Raw genomic sequence first — 22191 nt, 5'->3', positions numbered from 1 at the left:
AAGAAAAGTATGAAATATATTTAAAAAAAAAAATAATGTAGGAAAAGAAAATGGGATTTTTACTCGAGTCGTGACCCATCAAAATCGGTCCGTGACCCACAAATAGGTCCCGACCCACTGTTTGGGAAACAGTGATCTATAGGGACAATCATGTGAGGGACCCCGACCTGCAGGTTGAGAACCAACATGCTTTATATAACCCATGTTTGTGGTTGTCTTCCGTCTGTGCAGCAGCTTGTGGAGCATGGGTACAACCGCCAGTGCCGCACCGCAGCCCCCTGCAGTGTCCCTGGAGCCACAGCCCGCTGAGAGAGTCCATCTCCATGGCAACGGCATGGCGGACAGCCGGCAGTCTCTGAACTCCTCCTTCCAGACGGTCAGCATCCACAGCAACCACAAGACCAAGTCCATCATCACCAACAAGGTGGCACCCGTGGTCATCACGTAAGTCTGTCCGTCCCCGTAGGTTATGACATTTTACATGGCGATTAATTAACACTCAAATAATTGGGTTTTTCTCGTTGACAATAAAATTTCTGTTTGGCTTGTAGGCTTTTTTTTTTAAAGATTTGTTTTGGGCTTATATGCCTTTATTGATAGGACAGTAGACTGACAGGAAATGGGGGTGAGATGGGGTGTAACACTCGGCAAAGGTCGTCCGGATCGGGAATCGGGAACCAGCGACACTGCATGGCATCCATGCCTATGTGGCAATGCCTATTGGTATGCGCCTGGACCAGTAGGCCAGCAGGTGCCCCTGGCTTGTAGGCTTTGAAGTTGCATATGGCAGATATGACACTTAACCTAAATATACAAATAAATGACTGACAACTGATTTGACAATTTTATACTTAAAAAAATAACATTGATAGTGGAAATAGCCGATCTATAGCGACGCGTTGTGAGCTTGTAGATCTGCTATTTCCACTACTTTTGGAAATGTTTGAAAATATATGAACATTTTTCAACATGGAAACGATTATGACAAAAAAAAAATTGCGATTAGACGATTGTGTAATAATTGTGACAGGTTATCACATAAGTCTGTCCGTCCCCGTCCCCCCAATGTTAGTTTTGTCGCCTAAAAACAGTGGTTCTCAACCTTTTTCACATCAAGGTCCATTTTTTATTTGGCATCTGAGCCACGGACCACCATTTGACCTTGAATATTTTGTCGTTGGTTGATGTTGATCAAAACTGAGATGAAATATATTGACAATTTCAATTGAAACTAGACTAAAATGTTAGGGAGGGACTTGTGGAGAAGAGAACCAGTAGAACTAAAAGATGATTCATATTATGTTTGCTTGCACTCGGAGTGATGCACTCTGAAAATAGCAGATCTACAAGCTTGTTAGCTATCTTCTGCATTCACCCAAGTCTAAAATCAGCCATTACGACGCCATCAAGGCCTGCCGAAATATATTTTTTGTCAACAAACTGTAGATTTAGTCGACTGAAACTAGACTAAAACCAAAACCTTTCAGATGACTAAAATATGTCTAAAACTAAATACATTTTCAGTCAAAAGACTGACTCAACTACATAAAAAATAGCTGTCAAAATTAACAGCGCCTCCCCCGCACCACCCTCCCCTCCCCGCCCCCGAATCCACGTTCTCGCAATTGGGTGTTATAATCCTCTTTGATCACTGCAATGACGATGACACCCACCTCCACCCAACACCACCTCCCTGCCAGAGGTTGTTTGCCCCCCGTTATCATCTCATTTGTTAATCCGGGATTGAGGAGATGGAGGATCAGTTCCTGGCAAATAGGATCTGATAATTGATTAGATCAGAGGTCTGTCAGACCACTTTCAATCTGGGCGTCTCTCTCTCTCTCCCTCTATCTATTGGGGCATGTCATAGCATGTCATCGTCAGGGGTCATTGACATGCTGTCTTGTGGTGGACATTTTGGTCAAAATATTTTTTTATCAAAATATGTTTTAGAACAGGCCAATTTCTGTTTTTACCTATAACTCCACCAATCAGTGTAAAAATGTGTATGTACACTCCCTAGAGGCCAAGGAAAAACCTTTGCCCTGCCTTTTTCACATCTGCCTTTTATAGGGCCACCAGGATGCCGACTTATGTAAAACTCATTTTTTGATATTACTCCTTCAGAGTTTATCCCAAAATCATGCAAATTGCCAGACAGTATTGTCATGTGATCAAGACGGATCTGTCCAATATTTCACATTGTATAATTCATTGTGAACGCAGTGTGCGATTTCTGTGAATTATTCCCACAAGGTTGAGGAAAAAATGCTGGCCTTTTCACATTGGCCTGTTATAGCGCCACCAGCTGGTCAACTTTAGCAAAAACTATTTTTTGGAACAAAATGCCTCAAATCATGAATACATCGTCTTTTTGCAATGAAATGCAGAAGAAGACATGGCACCCTTTTCATATTGGCCTATTATAGCGCCACCACAAGGCTACAATAACCTACCTGACCTGGCGGAGACCTGTGCTCGAAAGAACACTGCTTCTAGTTACCCATGTTTTTGACCAATATACCAGACAACAAACAAAAGAAACTAGGTGATGTTGTAGATCTGCTATTTTTCTGTAATAAAATGCCCAAAATAGGGATGCAAGGTTGAAAGTGGTTACAAATCAGCTGCACACCTGCTGATACAGAGGAAGTAAAATAAAGATAAACAATGGGTGATATGTTGGCCAAACCGATGTATTGCTCCCACGATGCAACACATTGTGAGCTCGTAGATATGCTCATGTTTTGCCACATGACACCATTATAATGATGAATTGTAGTGGTTAACTGTTAAATGTTGGATTTCTGCCATTGGAAATGTTTTTTGGTGAAGCCTGGAGAGAATCCTATGGACGCAGTGTTTCCCAAAATATGCTATTTTTTATATATGATTATTTTAACTGCCATGTTAGAATTCTGTCGTCGTAAATGTTTTTTAGTGAAGTGTGGTCGAATCGGATGCAATTTGTTTCCTACAAATGTAAATCATTATTTTAAGATATTTTAGAAATCTTAAAAGAAATCTAAATAAATCCAGTAAACCTTTAAGAATGAGAAAACATTGCTGATCTACAAGCTCACCACATTCCACTGTGAGCTTGTGCTGTAGATCATTTATTTTACAGTTTTTGTCATAGGGCTGAATTTATTAATCGTCTGTCGGGTGCAAATCATACATGACCAGAACTGTTACTTTTAAGGGTTAAAATTCAAAAATAGCAAAAGTAGCAGATTGCTACTTTAAATTATTTTTGTGATGTTAAACAAAAATGGAGATAAGAAGTTTCTGCATGACAGCAACTTAATTCATAATGTATTTCTTAAACTTGTGTCCCAGGGAGACCTAAGAATGATCTTGGAAACGTACAATACGTGAAAAAAGAGTGGATGTGTTGAATGGACCCAGGCTCAGTGTGGATGTGTTGTGCTTTGCAGGTATAATTGCAGACAGGAATTTCAGATCCACGATGACGTCCTCAAGACCAACTACAAAGTTGGACGGATATCTGACAGCATGCCTGAGCACTACTTGGTACAGGTAGGATATTTGACTGATATTAAACCAGTTACCCATATATGGAGATCCATGGATATATGCTGTGAGACCCCAAACATGCCTAATCAGTTATTCGTTATGTGACAATCCTATGACGTCTATCACATCCCCTCTGATGAGTCTGAGTTACAGTGATGTCAGAGCATGAGAAACAATTAGAGAAATGTCTGAAGAAACTTTCTGAAGTCAGAGTTGTTTGAAGTACTGTGGGAAGTTTCCGCAGTCAGTGATGTTTTGGGATGCTATGGCATCTGCTGATTCCAATGCTTTTTACACACACACACACACACACACACACACACACACACACACACACACACACACACACACACACACACACACACATATATATATTGTTTTTTTAGCTGTTTAATGCATTAGGCATATAACCTGTATAATCCTGGTTATAAGAATTCATAAGACCTGACTTATAAGGTCAAGTATTATAATACCTCACTCAGAGACTTTAGTTGTTGTTGCAAGGATCATAGTTTATAATAACTAGAAGCCCTCACATCTAGAGTACAGTACGCGATGCAGCGAAGCAGCCCTCAAAGTTACGATGTACTGTGTAGTTGTGTACATGTAGTGAGTTAGGAAGGTGTTGGTTTGAGCAATGAGTATGAATGATACATGTGGACAATTGGGTATAAATGCATATGGACAGTTGTTGATGGAAACGAGTAAGCGTTTGTTGTTAGATGTCATGGTTTGTCATGTTGTAATATAGGACGGTGTTTGTTGCAACATAATATATACAAATAAGAAAGGAAATGGTACTATAGACACGGGGATGTATGCTTATTGTGCATTATAGACATGGGATGCATAGAAAGTGTTAGCCCTTCTTACACCACTGTATTCAGCCAGTATCACCTTTTTCAAGAATTCCGCTAATGCCGGGTTCCCCAATAGGCGGCCCGCGGGCCATTTGCGGCCCGCGGGGGGCTACTGTCAGGCCCCCACCAACCCCAGTAATAATGGTGGTATAAGAGCAGCAACAACACAAGTATATCGTCGTTGTCGGGTGGAAAACCCGTATCTCAAAATGTGTACGTTCTTTCGCAAAGTAAAGCCCTGCTTCACATCATACTGCCCTGCTTCAAGGCCGTCGCACAAAAGTAGTGAAAACAGCAGATCTACAAGCACACAACGCCTCGCGGTGCGAGGCGTTGTGTGCTTGTAGATCGGCTGTTTTCACTAGTTTTAAGTCATTTTTAAAATGATAAATGCAAAACGGTTTTGGACATACAAGATTTTCACCCCACAACGCCACCGTCGCCCCCTGCAATGTTGTGGCCCTCGGGTAGACATAATTTGGCCCTTGGGGAAAACTAATTGGAGAACTCTGCGCTAATGAATGCCTGGCTGAACGTGGGAAACACGCTTCAACATGTACTGCATGTAGAAAGGTCTATAGTAGCTGCTTAATCCTTGAGCCCAAGTATCTAATCGATTGTCACAAAACAGGTTTACAGGTGTAAAGACGTGGGTGAAATAAATTCTTTTTTTCTCTCTTTTTTTTTTTTGCTCAAAGTCTAGTTGTTGTCTTTCAGATAGTGAATGAGAAAAAAAAGAGTGGGGAGAGTGAGATTGCTGAATTGAATACATAGGACCGCAATGGGAAAACAAGCCCTCAGGGCTTTTAGTGTTATCCTATTATTAGCAACATTGTATAATTGTACCACTGTACTTTTTGAAAACTGTTAATTCATTGACTTCTTTCTTTGCATTTAGACTTCCCTGCCAAGATTTCACTAACCTTTGAAAATTATCGGATTTGGTGTGTACAAATGGAAATGGACCCATTTCATTTGTACTCACCCAAACTTTGGGTTGATAATCACTGATCTGGGATAAACGATCAGCCATAAATGACAGTTGTTCTTCCACGTTGCAGGGGGAGTTCTTCATGGTCCAAGACGTGTACAACAAGGCGGACGTCCTGAACACCACGGCCAGCTACGGGGCCCCCAACTTCCGCCAGGTCAAAGGGTCCTATCCGCTGTACGGCATGGGTCAGGCCAGCCTGGGGGGCTTCAAACGGGTCCTCCAGAGGCTACAGGCACAGGGCCATGAGGTAGGTTATCCTATTAGGGCAATCCTACAATTCCAAACATGTTTCGAGCGAGTGGAATCTGCTGCTTTTTGATGCTTTCGAATTTGAGCCCTGAAATGTACGTTTTGGACATACAAGGTTTCGTTGGTTGTTTACGGGTTTCACTGGGGTGCGTTCTAGGGCAGTGGTTCCCAGACTTTTCAGGTCGAGACCCAAAAGGGAGATTAAACGTTTGCCTGGGACCCAAACTAGTTAAAATAGCTGATCTACAACTACACAACAAGCTTGTAGGCTAGCTATTTTACTTAATTATTATTTATTTTTTATTTATAGAATTTCTTTCTTCTTTTTTTTTAACACATATGGTGCCAACCCCGAGTTTCCCGAGTTTGTATTGGTACCAACGCTGTGCCAACCCCGAGTTTCCCGAGTTTGGGCCGTTTTTGAAGATTTATTTATTTATTTATTTTTCATTTTTTTTTTTTTTCAAAAATGTTTTTTGGACCTCCAGAAATGTGTTAGGCATGATCGCGATCGCGAAATTGCATGTTTAACCCCCATACCAACCCATTCTTTCAAACATGGCAGCCATGTTTGTTTACATCCTCACAACCTAATCAGAATGGGGTAGTGTGTGTGTATGTATGTGCATCTGCAACTCCACGTTCAGCAGTTGTTCAATTGTCTAAAAAACATAATACAAAAATCAATAACGCATATTCCTTGCTGACCATCAACTTTTCCACCTTCAAATGCGTCTCTACTTTTCATAATCACAGAATGTTTGTGTTTGTATGCTTATTTCGCAATACCTATTGCGCAATCCTCTGTAGAGTGAGTTTGTCATTATCATCACGAAAGTATCGGGTTTCAACAGGGAAGGGGGGGTCAGATGGAGAGAGAGAGAGAGAGAGAGAGAGAGAGAGAGAGAGAGAGAGACAGAGAGACAGAGAGAGAGAGAGAGAGATGTACAGTAGGGTACAGTAAAGTACAGTACAGTACAGTAAGTGGATGGATGGATGGATGGATGGATGTGGATGGATGGATGTGGTTCAGGTTCAGGTTTATTAGTCACATGCATATCCATACAGGTACAGACATACAATGAAATGCTTGTGCCAGGAGCACTCTCAGCCTTATTACACACAAAAACATCAACCCACAACAACAAGACAACAACAAGTCACCCAAGACAACCCAAAAACAACAAAAACCATACAGTGTAACAGTGTACAGTTTAAAAAACTGCGTACAGTGCACATGACTACCTACGTCTCGCTTTCATCTCTTCGTTAAGCAACCTGATTGCTTGAACATAAAAACTATTACTGAGACGGGTGGTGTGCGATGAGATGCTCTGGTAACGTTTTTTGGATGGGAGGAGATAGAACAGGGAATGGGCGGGATGACTGCTGTCCTTTAAGATGTTCTCTGTCTTTTTCTTACAGCGTGTGTTATAGATTGTGTGTAGCTGTGGTAATTCTGTGCCAATGATTTTGGCAGCTCTCTTCACAATTCTCTGTAACTGTTTACTGTCTTGAACAGTCACGTTACCAAACCACATCACACTTTCTATGGTACAGCGATAGAAATTTACAAGAGCCTTGGTGCTCAGGCCAAATCTCCTGAGGCGCCTCAGAAAGTACAATCGCTGCTGCGCTTTCTTAAGGATACCTTTGCTGTTTAGAGACCATGTGAGTGAGTTTGTTATGTGAACACCCAGGAATTTGAAACTGTCCACTATGTCTACAGGTGAACCATTTATGGTTAAGGGACTGTGATTGACTTTAGACTTCCTAAAGTCAACGATGATCTCTTTTGTTTTACTAACATTTAGAGAGAGATTGTTATTCTGGCACCATAGGGTTAGCTCTTCAATTTCCCTCCTATAGGCCCTCTCATCATCGTTGGATATTAGTCCTATAACCGTGGTGTCATCTGCAAACTTGAGAATAGAATTATTGCCACACCTGGCAACACAATCATAGGTGAACAGACTATACAACAAGGGACTGAGGCAGCAGCCCTGGGGCGCTCCAGTCCTGGTCAATATCTTAGATGAATGCTTGTTCCCTATTCGTACAGATTGTGGCCTGCCTGTCAAAAAGTCAAACAGCCAGTTGCAGATACTACTGCCAAGACCAAGACCCCTGAGTTTCAACACAAGCTTAGATGGTACAATCGTGTTAAAGGCAGAGCTATAATCTATGAAGAGTAGTCTGACATAAGAGTTCTTTTTCTCCAGATGTTTCAAGGCAATGTGTAGTGCGAGAGAAATAGCATCATCGACTGATCTATTAGCACAGTATGCAAACTGTAGTGGATCAGTATTGGCAGGGATAATGTGCGTTATATGTGATATAACCATTTTTTCCAGACACTTCATAAGAACAGAGGTCAGAGCCACAGGGCGATAATCATTAAGACAGGCGACAGGTTTTTTCTTTGCTATGGGTACAATTATGGTTTCCTTGAAACACAACGGTACCACACACAATGACAGGGACATATTAAAAATGTCAGTAAAGACCCCCGAAAGCTGGTCGTAACACAACTTAAGGACACGTGAGGCTATCCCGTCAGGGCCGGCCGCCTTATGAGTCCCAACGCTTTTAAAAGTTTTACTCACATCTCGTTGTGTCACCTGCAGCTCCACCGCACCGGGTGTTCCCCGCACCGGTGTAACTGGGTCCGTGTTGTGAGTTTCAAAGCGGGCGAAAAAGTTATTCAATTCGTCCGGTAGAGAGTCCGAGGTGTTAATAACAGCCGGCTTCGGTTTGTAATCCGTAATCGCCTGCAGCCCTCTCCACATACGCCGTGCGTCACAGCCACTGTAGTTGTTCTCCAGTTTGTCCCTATATTGTCTCTTAGCGTCTCTGATCGCCTTTCTCAGGTCGTATCTGGATTTTTTATAGTGTTCCTCGTCCCCAGATTGAAAGGCGGCTCAGCGCTCTCTCAACTTCAGACGAGTGTCATAGTTCATCCACGGCTTCTCGTTGGGATAGGAGCGAACGGTTCGCGCTGGAATGCAATTATCCACACAGAATTTAACGTAGCTGGTGACAGTGTCAGCGTAGTCATCCAAACTTGTGGCTGAGTCTTTGAAGATGGACCATTCTGTCGATTTAAAGCAGCCCTGGAGTTTAGATACATTATCTGTGGACCAGCACTGAACAGACCTCACCTTGGGTTGCTCGGACTTCATTCTCTGCTTGTAGGCAGGTAGAAGCAGCACAGCTCGATGGTCAGATTTCCCAAAGTGGGGCCGTTGGATCGCTCTGTAGGCAGCCTTGATGGTGGAATAACAGTGATCGAGCGTCTTGTCTATCCTTGTTGAGCACTTAACGTGCTGGTAGAAGTGTGGCAACACCGATTTCAAGTTGCAGTGATTAAAGTCCCCCGCCACGATTGATATGGCCTCCGGGTGCTTATTCTCCTGCTTGCCGATGACATCGCTCAGCTCGTCCATAGCCTCCGATGCATTCACTTCTGGTGGGATGTATACAGCCGTTAGCAACACACAAGGAAACTCCCTGGGTAAGTAGAACGGTCTACACCGTAGTGTTAGATGTTCCAACACCGGCGAGCAGTGCTGGGAGACTATGTCCACATTAGTACACCAAGAGTCGTTGATGTGAAACAGAACACCGCCCGCTTTTGTCTTCCCTGTGTTTACCATGGAACGGTCCGTGCGGAACACAGAGAAGCCATCTAGCTGTACCGCCCTGTCAGGGACGTCAGCATTCAACCACGTCTCCGTGAAACAAAACACACAGCAGTTCTTTATATCCCTTTGAGAGCGCAACCGGTTTCGGAGGTCGTCCATCTTGTTGTCGATAGATTGGATGTTGGCCAACAATATGCTGGGAATGGGTGGTCGAGAGGGGCGTCCTCGTAGTTTCACTAGGGCAAGACCTCGCTTTCCCCTCTTCCTCCTGTGGCCACGCCATGGTGGAACCGGGTTGTTGTTGTTGTGTAGCTCTCTCGGCAAATCCCGAGGCATCAAAACGTCTGAAGCAACAAATCTCATGTCCAGTAAAGTCTGGCGATCATAGGTCATCGTACAAGACGCGTTTCGTGCAAAGACAGTGACATACAACATTAAGACAAGCAATAAGGCGAGAGCAGCTCTCAGCGTGTCGCCCTGAAACGGTGCCATCTTCGCCCCCCCGACTTATGTGAGCGGCCCAAAGGGCCGCGAACCTCTAGTCTGAAGAAAACATAATGGCTGATAAATCATGAATGCCTGAACGGATTTCCAAGCGGATTTTTTTGTTTGAAAGCTGTGAACAGTGGGCACACACGTGGTGCATCATCTAGGCATGGGCGTGCACGATCCGTGCACTATAAATTACATGGAAGTCTATGGAGACCATGGCATCAAGGGACATTGAAGAGAAAAATCATGGCACCAAAAAAGTTAATATATTTTTTGGGGCTTTTTCTGCCTTTATTGATAGGTGTTCAGTAGGCTGACAGGAAACGGGGTGAGAGATGGGGGGGTGATACGCAGCAAAGGTCATCAGGATCGGGACTCGATCCTGCGACGTTGCAAGTGCTGGATTACCAGCCTAGGTGCCTGCACCACTACCCTGTGGCCCAGGCCATTTATAGAATTTCTTAAATTTCTTCTTATTCTATTAATATATTTTGAAGAAAAAAAAGAAGATATGTATATATTTTAATGTAGGGAAAGAAAATGGGATTTTTACTTGAGACGTGTCACGTGACCCATAAAAGTTGTCTGTGACCCACAAATGGGTCCCGACCCAGTGTTTAGGAAACAGGAGGGCAAGATCTAAACAAAACAAAAAGCAGATCTACAAGCTCGTATGTGGTATTTATGGGCTCTTGTATGGGCAGAGAGTCCTGGAGTTTGTTCCATGTGTCTGCTGGGGCATAGAAAATGAAAGCAGTCTTTCCTTGTTCACCGTTCTTTCTGTGTCATACGTTATCCTCTTTCTTGCAGTGTTGTCAGTAAATATCTGAGAAGTCAAGTCCTCAGTCTGGGTGAAATGCAGAACTGAGCAACAGGGGCGTCGCACCAAATTCTGGGCCCTGGGTACAAGGATTCACTGCGGGTCCCCCATGGGAGGGTGGTTTAAACCATTTAGACTGGGAACGCATTATTACGCATTACTTTGTGCTTTAACTATTGAAAAATAGCAGATATACAAGCTCACAGCGCAGCACCGAGCGCTATGTTTCTATGTCAGTGGTGCTCAAACTTTTTCATGTGAAGGACCCCCAAAATGATATGTATTTGGCCACGGACCCCCATCTCAAAATATTTAATTCCAGGGATCCCCCCCAGAAGTTTTGAGTTACAAATGTTCGCTTAAAAAATACATTATATTCAAAGATTTGCACACATTCCTACGATCTTTCAAAAATAGCAGATCTACAAGCTCGCTGTGAGCTTGTATATACGCTATTTGTCAATAGCTAAAGCATAAAATAATTAACCCATTTAGGCCTAGAATTATTGAATGCTTTAACCAGTGAAAAATAGCAGATATACAAGCTCACAGCGCGGCACCGAGTGCCGCGCTGCGAGCTTGTAGATCTGCTATTTTTGGAAAAAGTCGTTAAAATGTGTGCAAATCTTTGAATATATGTATTTTTAAAGCAAACTTTTGTAATTTATTATTTTAGTATTTTGCTTCTGGGGGGTCCCTGGAACTAAATATTTTGAGACGGGGGTCCGTGGCCAAATAAATATCATTTTGGGGGTCCTTCACATAAAGGTTTGAGCACCACTGACATAGTAGTCTCTCAAGAACAGACTAACTGAGCTCCAGTTGAAGTGAAAAGGACCTTTTGTTTGACGATGGCTCGCCAGATTGCTGACATAGAAACATAGGTTTTACAAAAAACCTTAGAAGGATTCAAAAGGCAAAATTCTAATTTTCACGATTTTGGGCCCAAGATTTTCCTCCTTGGGCCCTGGTAACTCAATCCCACTTTTCCCCCCCTTGTGACGCCCCTGCTGAGCAAACACAAACTCACAGTCATGCGGACGGACGGAAAATAAAAATATCCATCTGCCTTGCAGCAAGACGGAAACTGACCCGTAATCGAAATCAAACTGGAGAAAATTATATAGCTGCTGCTCATTCTGAATTCCTTACCCATGCACCACAAATCACATGACAACTAGAACATTTCCAGTTGCTCGTATGTGGCAGAGATGGTCGAGGGATTAAGCCTTCCATTTACAGAGGCTATTATTTAATCTCCATCACTCATGTTGAAATAGCTGCAGTATTTGATTTGGTTTTGGTAAAAGAAATACGTGATCACAATATAATTTTAATTCAGACACATAAAAGCGTAACGAAACACTTATTTTCCAACGTGGTCCAGTAAGTGATGTTGTTTTGTATTAAATATGTGTCAAGTAGCTTCACATTCCCATAGTATCATTGCAATAGTGTTTGTTCAGTAACACAGGTTTACGTGATGTGACAAGAAAGCTGATAACGGGGCTCTCTCCCCATCTCTCTAGCTCTTTAGTTAACATAACATACATTTAGGTTGGGATACCATTTCTGTCCTATAAGGCAGGGGGTTTCAAAGTGGGTGACGGGGCACCCTGGGGCCCAGTCCAGGGGTGCCGTGAGATAATATTTGGAATTTATTTGGACACTTGAAAAAATATTTAGCATAATAAAGTAATAATAAAGTACAAAGTTATTTTCAGTCAGTTCTAACCAAAATGGCTATTATCTCAATGTTTTCCTCGCAACATAATCACTAAAATATCGTCACTGTCGGGCAGAAACCTTGTATGTCCAAGTTTCAAATGTGTACGTCTTTTGTTAAAGCAAAGCCCTGCTTCATCATACAAGACTGTCGCACAACACTAGTGAAAACAGCCGATCTACAAATGTGTGCTTGTAGATCTGCTGTTTTCACTAGTTTAGTACATTTTATAGATGATAAATACAAAACAGACAGTTTTGGACATACAAGGTTTCCACCCGACAACGACGATATGCTATAAATATAAGTTGCTGGGAGTAAAAATTGTAATGTAGGGGTGCCTCGGATTAAAAAAATATTCATGGTCCTGAGACAAAAAAGTTTGGGAACCCCTGCTCAAGCTGATGAATGATCATAGTACTGGGTTCTCTCTCCTGATGGGGAAAAAAAAATCGGAATACTTTTGTTTTTTGTTGCGACCAGGAGGTGGTGTTCTTCTGCGTCAGGGAGGAGCCGGTGGTGTTCCTGCACAAGGAGGGCGACTTTGTGGCGTACACGCCCAGGAGGAAGGAGAACCTCCACGAGAACCTGCACGGCATGGAGCAGGAGGAGCTGCAGGGGGAGAGCCTGGAGCTCACCATCAGGAAGGAGGTGAGCAAACCGGCCTACTCACAATACAAGTGTCACACAACAGTAGCAACAATGGCCAATCTGCAAAAAATGGAATTGGAACAAAATGAAAAACTGATAAATGATTTTTATGGGTTGCTTGTAAATATTCCTTTATTTTGTTTCCTGAATCTTTTATTAAAGGACAACTTTGTTTTTTTTACAACAAGATTGTAATTAAAGAATATACAAGATAAAATTATTTCATTTACTTCTTTCTATTGTTTTAGAGATTTTTATTTCAGTGGCTGGGGGCATGCGTACAGGTACTAAATATGTCATTTTACACAGAATAAGCCCATTACCAAGATACAACGCAAACTTTCATGGTTGGATGTGACTTATGGGGGCTAGTAGTCTTACTGTAAATAGCAATAAAGAAACTGCTGGCTTATTGTGTCTAAAAAGATATATTTAGACACTTGTACGCATGCCCCCATGCGTACGCATGCCCCACATTTTAGCACGGTAAACGTGATAAAACGATAGAACGAAGCAAATGAAAACATTTTAACACTCACATTTTCTATTCCCTAATTAGAATCTAAAATAAGTACCCTTGTTGTAAAAAAAACAAAGTAGTCCTTTAATTATTATTATTCTAAAAGATCTTCTTAGAATTTCCACCAAAAAAATCACACATTTTCATGAGTTGAAATCAAAAATAATTTCATAAATAAAATAAATTCCCTAAAGTAGAGTAGTTTAAGGAGTAGTGAAAATGGCAGATATGCAAGCTCAAGATTTGCTATTTTCACTTGTTTTGGTCCCGGGCGAAAGGTCTAATTTCCCTTTTGGTCTTGAGCTAAATAGTTTGGGAGCCACTGGCATAGTGTATAGGCCACTCCAGGTCTCACTTGCAAAACAGGTGTCCAACCTCACTGTGACTGTTCTGGTTAAAGACAGCTTAGATACAATAGATGGAAATACTGACATTTGCATTCAATCGCCACCAACAACGACATACTGTAAATAGACTCAAAGTACCTAAGTACTGTCCTGGCACCTGCACTAGGCATAGCCGGATATTACAAATGGAAATGAATATAATGTGCAAGCTGTCACAGTTAAAAGGCATGTAGTAGTGCATGAGTGCAATTAGTAATCATATCTCATACTGTATGTCCAAAACTGTCAACGTCAAATAGATTGACGAGCTCAAAACATGTCGCTTTGCGCAACGTTTTGAGCTTGTGGATCTGCTACTTTTGATGCTATTGTGTGACGCTGCAGTATGATCAAGCAGGGCGTTAGTTTAACAATGTGTTATTTATTATCATTCACATCTTAGTGTTTTGCCAATGATTTGTGGTGGCCCACTAGCAACAGCATCCTCATGGCCCACATACACTGTTGTTGCGACCGTAGGTCGCATTTACTATCAAACCCTGCACAAAGTGTAAGTAACTCCGTCCGTCCCTCCGTCTGTCTGTCACACCTCACACGTCACACTCTTGCCCTGCTCATATCTCCGCAACCGTTGCCCCGATCCATGCCAAATTTTGAACACACGTTCCTTACCTGCCAAACTACAACCTCCAAGGACCCCCGGAGCTCCAGGGACCCCCAGATGTAAAAAATGACCAAATGTGCAAAAATGACCAAATGACCACCCCAACGGGGCTGCTCACGGGGAATTCCCGGGGACCACCGACTCCTGGTGCTCCAGAACGGATGCAAAAGTGGTGGCGCCCCCAGTGGAGGACCCCCTCCACTGCAGCTCACATAAAATGCCGTAACTCGGGCTAGGAGGGTCCGGGAGAGCCGGGGCCGGTACCTATTCGTCCGCCAAGGCAACGCGGACACCCCACCCCTCATTTCTCACATGGCCCTCCTCTAGCGCCACCATGAGGCCGATTTTTAAAACACATTTTTGGACACTGCTCCTACAGTTTTTGCCCTAAAATCACGCAAATCGCTACACAGTATGTCTACACTCATCCCATCACCATGAATCTGTCCCATATAGCGCCACCTTCAGGCCGATTTTTAAAAACACATTTTTGGACACTGCTCCTACAGATTTTGCCCTAAAATCACGAAAATCACTACACAGCATGTCTACACTCATGTCATCAACATGGATCAGGAAGATTTTGGAAAAACAAATTTTTGCCCTATTTGTGGAGATAAGCGACCTACGGTCGCTTATCTCCCGATTAGGGAGTCTTACTGGTGTATTGTATCCTATCCTATCTAGAAATCTAGAAATGGAAGCTTAGTCTTACTGTCGGGACTCATTCTAATCCCCCCCCCTGCTTGATTAACAGCAACGATAACACACACCTAAACCACACAATGTCTCGCTTTTCCTCTCTCTCTCTCTCACACACACACACACACAGCTCCACGACTTCGCCAAGCTCAACGAGAACGTGTTCTTCGTCTACAACGACATCGAATACTTCAAGGACGAGCCGCAGAAGATCAGCATATCGTGCGAGGAGGACATCCACGTGACGGAGGAGGTCTACAAGAGGCCCATGTTCACCTCGCCACTCTACAGGTAAGAGAGAGGCCCCAGATGACAGTGAAGTGACACAATTTAAGGACTTTTAAGGCCTTTTTTAATGCCAAAAAGAAAAGAAGAAAGAATAGAAAAAGATAATTACTGCGTCCTAAAAACTGGTCCAACATTATCAAATAATATAAGAAAGAGGCAAAAAAAATGAAAATAGTAGATCCACAAGCTCGCCTCGCAGTGTGACAAACTCCTAATGCCCGATCATGAACTTGGTTGCATGCTGAAAATAGCCGATCTACAAGTAGTGAGCTCGTAAATCTGCTATTTTCAGAGCAGGATCTCTTCTCCATTAGTCCCTCCACAAAATTTTAGCCTAGTTTTTACTTTGTCAGTATATTTAGTCTTAGTTTAAAGTTGTACCATGTAACTTTTTTTATAAAACAAATCTTAAAATTGTCCTAACTGTTAAATCGCTAAAGTTTTAGAACACCCACTCTGTGAATTTCAGCCTGTAAAGCCTTCTCTATATATGTAAACTGCGATCCTTGCCGTGGACCGGATCTCGCGCCAAAATTGCGTCATCACACTACCGGCCAATCACAGCGAGGGTTATACAACTGCCGGCCAATCACAGCGCATCTTGAAGTGGGGTCGCTATGGCAGCCATATTTGTTGTCGCCCGTTTGTACCATCCCTTCTCTAGGTAATTTCGCCTACCAGGCAGGGTGAAGGAGTCCGTATCTCTGGAATTACTGAACGCACAGGAACAAGGGACCCCTCAAAAGATAGATCTCAGCGAGGTGGAGGCAGACGCGGGGGTCTGAGGGTACGAAAAACGGCCGAAAGACGCGGACGCGACCGCGGTTTGCTATAGGGCTAATGACCACTAGTTGGGCATCTTACACAGTATAGCTTTAAGTCATCATAGCTAGCTTTTATTTCATTTTCGTCAGTGAACAAAGGTTGCCGACGAAATAGTTCGCCAATGTTCGAAATCAACACTGCTGCGTTGCATAGCGGCCGGCTCCACTCAGTCCCCAGCAGCAGCATGTGTTTGCCAGGAGAAGAAAGGCTGGTCGTAAATAGACAGCGGTGGACAGAGTATCTTGTTGCCGTCGGGTGGTAACCTTGTATGTCCACAACCGTTCCCTTTTTATTAGTATTCTTAAAACATCTTAAAGTAGTGAAAATAACCGGCCCACAAGCTCAAGTTGGTGAGCTTGTAGAAAATATAGAGAAAACAGCTGGCATACAATCGTCGCAATTGGATTTGTTCAAAAATTGCATATTTATTTTTGTTTAAGCAAAGCACTCCATTACAGTGACTCAAGTACAAATTTGACTGAGCAACCTTTCACTTATAGTTGAATAATATCAGACCAGTATCTGTACTGTGATTCAAGTTCTGTGGTTGAGTACTTGTTCCACCACTGACTGTAAATGGGGAGTTTTTTATACATTTTCATTTTTTGCTTGTTTGTGCTGAGTTGCACTACTGCTGTGTTTTGCGAGAGAAGAGATCTTGGCATGCTGTCTGCAATCAGATCGGAGCAGAGTCAGTCGCTTGTTTTATTGAGATGTCGGGAGACATTTCTAGGCCAAGAGAATATACGATTCCCCAAGCGGAGCACTGAAGACTTTGCACAGCAGCTCTTTGAAGATCCAATGCACTGTGTAGTTGTTGTTGCTGGATCTCAAAGAGGAATAAAATAAGGCCCGTCCCAAAACACGCCCTCCCCGGTGTCAAATCCGGGCGAACTCTGAACGTGCCTTCCTCAACATAGCCTCAGTATAACTTCCTGCGCAAACTGCACATGTACAATTTATACATTTGAAAACCTGTGAAACGAGACATTCTCGTTCTGAGTCCTTTATACTTTGGGTACTTTTGAGTGCATTTCTATACCAATACTTTTGTACTTTTACTCAAGCAGTGTTGATTTCGTCGACTAAAACTATGACGAAAAATGTTTGTCGACTGCGTTTTTTTCACTGACGAAAACTAAATAAAAACTAAATAAAAACTAAGCTGTGATGACTAAAACTAAGACTAAATATATTGACAATTTCGGCAAACAAAATAAAAACTAGACTAAAACGTTAGAGAGGGACTGGTGGAGAAGAGAGTCATTTTGGTTGCTCTCAGGTTGTTGCATGCTGAAAATAGCCGATCTACAAGCTCACAACCTGCTATTTTCAGCACACAACCAAGTGTAAACCAAGTCATTATGATGTCATCAAGGCCTGCAAAAATACATTTTAGTCGACTAAATCAACTGTAGATTTAGTCAACTAAAATCATATGATATTTAGTCGACTAAAATTAGACTAAAACAAAAACCTTTCACGTGACTAAATTATGACTAAAACTAAATTAAATTTTATTCAAAAGACTATGACTAAAACTAAATCAAAAGTTGCTGTCAAAAACAACACTGTACTCAAGTAAATATTGAATTCCGGACTTTTACTTACAGACTATTTGTACATTGATTGAAGTATTGATACTTTTGCATAAGTAAAAAAAAAAAAAGAGATATGAGTATTTTTCCCACCACTGGTGTTGTGAAGAGGTGTTTTTAATTCAGGTCAGCCTGATACAGCGTGATGTTGTGACCTACATAGAGAGGCTGTTGACACAACACAGATTGAGAACAGTAACAATGTGTCGTCCCTCTTCTTTAGTCAGGGAATATTAATAAAAATCTGGGTATAAATTCCTTACCAAACGATTTCTTCACCAATGTGTTCGTAAAGGTGTCTAGTAACATATCTAACAAAGATTGAAATTCAACATCCCTAGGAAAATCTTTGACAGCTAGGGTAATTCTGGGTCTCATTCACTCACTATACACTATACTATAAGTATAAGGGAACAAATTACTCCCAAAAAATATGCTTTAAGTGGGATGTGAGGGGTCTAACTAGGTGTTTTTAACTCATTGAATGCCCTTTTCAAGATGGCCGCCAAGTACCAGGATGCCACGTTCCTAGATTTCTAGTGCACGGATCAATTTTTAGTGCACGGATCGTGCACGCCCATGCACCATATGCACCATATGTGTAGTACTTTTTAACAGCTTTCAAACAAAAAAATCCGCTTGGAAATCCGTTCAGGCATTCATGAGATAGAAGCCTTCAAAGTCAGACAAAACAAACACTGCCACCTTCCTAAATTTCTAGTGCACGGATCAATTTTTTGTGCACGGATCGTGCACGCCCATGCACCATATATGCACCATATGTGTAGTACTTTTTAACAGCTTTCAAACAAAAAAATCCGCTTGGAAATCCGTTCAGGCATTCATGAGATAGAAGCCTTCAAAGTCAGACAAAACAGCCATTTTTGCCATTTTGAAAGATGTGTTTGTTATGGGGCTAACCATGCAATTTCGCGATTGCAATCATGCCTAATACATTTTAGGCATTTTTAGAAATTCTTTTATAAAAACAAATTTTGAAAAAAAAAAAAAAAAAGTTTTTTTTTTTTCTTTTTCAAAATGGCTTCCAACTCGGGAAACTCGGGCTGTGGCAGCCTGTTACTACTGTAATAACTCGGGAAACTCGGGCCTTGGCAGTCAATGAGTTAATTATTCTGAATCCATTGCAAGCATTTGCTTTGCATCACTAAACCATCATTTTTATGGTCTGTTTTTAGCCCAATGAATGTTTTTCGTGCAAAACAAATGCTTGCACACCTTTACGAACGCATTGGTGAAGAAATTGTTTGGTAAGGAATTTATTCCCAGATTTGACAGGTATTCTGCTCATTTTCCCTGACTATCTTGCAGGTACTACAGGTTACCTCTGCCCATGGAGGGAGCGCCTCTGGAGGAAGACTTTGACGCCTTTGTGAGCATACTTAGGGTAAGTTAGAGTGCAGTGGTTCTCAACCTTTTTACACCAAGTACCACCTCAGAAAAGATCTGTACCACCACCGTAATAACTGATGCTAAAATACAGGTGCGTAGCCCTCCCCCATCCTATTCAGCTACGGTACAGTTAACACAGGAGGCCGATTTATTCCTTGAATTCATTTCATTGTTTTTGTTGCATTCCTAAGCCAATAATTTGATGACCGGGTCATCTGCCAGATTTAGCTACTACTGTACATCTGTATACAGTAATTACTGTTACCCTAGGTGGGGTTGGCGATAGAGCCTTCCTGTGTGGAGTTTGCATGTTCTCCCCGTGTCTCCTAGGGTTGATACCCTCACAAAAACATGCAGTAATCCTGGTCTCAATAATGCCTCCCCCTGGCCAGCAGGGGCGCCTGATGGAGGGGAAAGGAACTGGTTGGAATAACGTGTTCCTTCCACACGCTACGACCAAACTGGGGAAATCTCCACTGTCAGGTGAAAAGAAGCAACTTGGGCTCCTCATGCATAGAAGGAAGCATGAGGTCAGTCCGTTGTCTCCCCAGGCGCAGCATAGGGAGAGCAGAGCCCAGGATTACATAGGCAATTGGCACTGGGTGAAAAATGGGTTACAAAATACAAAATACAAAATAAAAATTATAAAAAAGGAGTAAATACTGTTACTAATTCTAGTCATGCCTTGAGAGTTTGACTTGCACTTTATTAGTGTATATCAGTGGTTCTGAAACCTTTTTAATTTCAAAGACCCCCAGTTTGTTCTGCATATTTGGCCCCCGGACCACCATAACTCTTGACAGTTGGTTCTGTTTTAAATGTGTACATAGTCAAGAGTTGCAGACCTCCAAGGTTCCATATTCTGTTCCTAAATATCAGTCATTTTGCTGGGGACCCACCAGCGCCCTGCCTGAGGAGCTCGCGGTTCGAGCTCCTCCCCTGGACAACCACAGTGTTATTTTATTACCCTGACCTTCACCGTGCTGGACGGAAACCCACCAATCAAAAGCAGCCACTGCTCGGGTTCTGCTGGAGATTAATTTCACCCGGTTGCTGCTTTCACTGGGGGCTTTGTTTTGATGTGCCATAAAATATATTAATGGAAAAAAGATGGCGAAATGGCGAAAAGATAAGCTCCATGTCTCCTTGGATATTTTTCGTATCTCCCTCGCAGCCTATCACAGAGCAGTAAAAACTGCCAAATCAGCATATATTTCCAATCTGGTCACTAAAAATAGCAATAAACCTCAGGTCCTCTTCAACATTTTCAATTCACTCACGAACCCCCGGGATATCCCACCTGTTACCCCATCACTCCCACTCTGCATGAAATTCCAAGAATTTTTTACTAACAGAATCACCGAGCTCAGATCGGTGCACTCCCTCAGGCCTACCGTGCTAGACCCTGCCTCTCCCATGCCCCGGCTCACTCCCACTCTTTCTCTTTTCGTACCGGTCACTCTCTCCTCACTCACTGAAGTGGTCATGCACTTACGGCCCACTAATTGTCAGTCCGACTCCATGCCCTCCCGGCTTCTCAAAGAGGTCTTTGATACAATCGGCCCCACTGTCCTCCAAATTATCAACTCCTCCCTCCTCTCCGGTTCCGTCCCAGTCACCTTAAAACATGCCATCATTCATCCTCTTCTCAAGAAGAAAAACTTAGATGCCACCACCATGTCCAATTTCAGGCCCATTTCACTACTACCGTTTTTGTCAAAAATTCTGGAAAAAGTCATTTATACACAACTTCAATCATTTTTAATTATGCATGGCTTACATGAAAAATTTCAGTCAGGTTTTAAACCCATGCATAGTACTGAATCGGCCCTCCTGCGTGTTTTTAATGACCTACTTTTAACAGCTGACATTGGAAAAACCTCAGTCCTAGTTCTTCTAGATCTCTCAGCCGCCTTTGACACCGTCCATCATGACATACTTCTCTCCCGCCTAGAACACCATGTGGGTATTACTGGCCTTGCCTTAGCTTGGTTTCGATCCTACCTCTCTGGCAGAACCTTTTCTGTCCAGCTAGGGGAGTTCACGTCACCCGCAGCTCCACTTACCTCAGGTGTGCCCCAAGGCTCAATCCTGGGCCCTATTCTCTTCCTCCTATATATGCTTCCCCTAGGTGCCATTTTCAATAAACATAATATCCCCTTCCACTGCTATGCAGATGATGTCCAAATTTATCTTCCCCTTACTGTTAATACAAATGACTCCCTCCAATTATTACTCAACTGCCTAAATGAAGTAAAAGCCTGGATGGCTACTAACTTCCTCAACCTCAATGACAGCAAGACAGAAATCATATTTTTTGGCAATAACACTCCACCTTCCTCCAACATACTCGGTCCCCTAACCTCCAATATCTGTCCCTCTGTTAAAAACCTTGGCGTCATATTAGATAGTAATTTATCCCTCAACAAACACATTAGCTCTGTCATCAAAAGCAGTTTCTTTCAATTAAGACTCCTAGCCAAAGTCAAAGCCTATCTCCCCCCTAAGCAACTTGAAATGGCCATCCATGCCTTTATATCCTCCAGGCTCGACTATTGCAATGCACTTTACATTGGCATTGAACAATCGGCACTAAGGCGTTTGCAGCTAGTGCAAAACGCTGCCGCCCGCCTCCTCACAGGCACTAAAAAGCGAGAACACATCACTCCAGTCTTAGCTGATCTCCACTGGCTTCCAGTCCATTTTAGAATTCATTTTAAAGTTCTTTTATTTGCTTTTAAATCCCTAAATGGGCTGGCCCCGCCCTACATCACTGAGCTCATTGAGCCCTATCGCCCAACCAGGGCTCTGAGGTCTGCTGACCAGTCACTCCTGGTGGCTCCCACAATGAACCTCAGGACCAA

The 22191-nt window shown here is 42.6% G+C and overlaps 1 protein-coding gene across 1 annotated transcript in view; it reads left to right on the top strand.

Annotated features, from left to right (window-relative positions):
• Positions 1-226: 226 nt before the first annotated feature.
• The window catches only part of pald1a (phosphatase domain containing paladin 1a), a gene marked incomplete at its 3' end in the record, with an annotated part of 110374 nt that continues 88409 nt past the window's right edge, over positions 227-22191 (top strand). Inside the window, exons 1-6 of the mRNA XM_080747691.1 lie at positions 227-444; positions 3438-3540; positions 5459-5638; positions 12806-12973; positions 15337-15497; positions 19247-19322. Of these exons, the coding sequence (XP_080603817.1) occupies positions 245-444; positions 3438-3540; positions 5459-5638; positions 12806-12973; positions 15337-15497; positions 19247-19322 (888 nt within the window). The 5' untranslated portion in view covers positions 227-244. The remainder of the gene's footprint in view (positions 445-3437; positions 3541-5458; positions 5639-12805; positions 12974-15336; positions 15498-19246; positions 19323-22191) is intronic.

This window comes from Nannobrachium achirus (assembly GCF_963921795.1).
Source record: "Nannobrachium achirus genome assembly, chromosome: 18".
NCBI classification, from domain to species: Eukaryota; Metazoa; Chordata; class Actinopteri; order Myctophiformes; family Myctophidae; genus Nannobrachium; species Nannobrachium achirus.
Note: the sequence above shows the minus strand (reverse complement) of the source record. Positions and strands in the feature narration are given on the sequence as shown.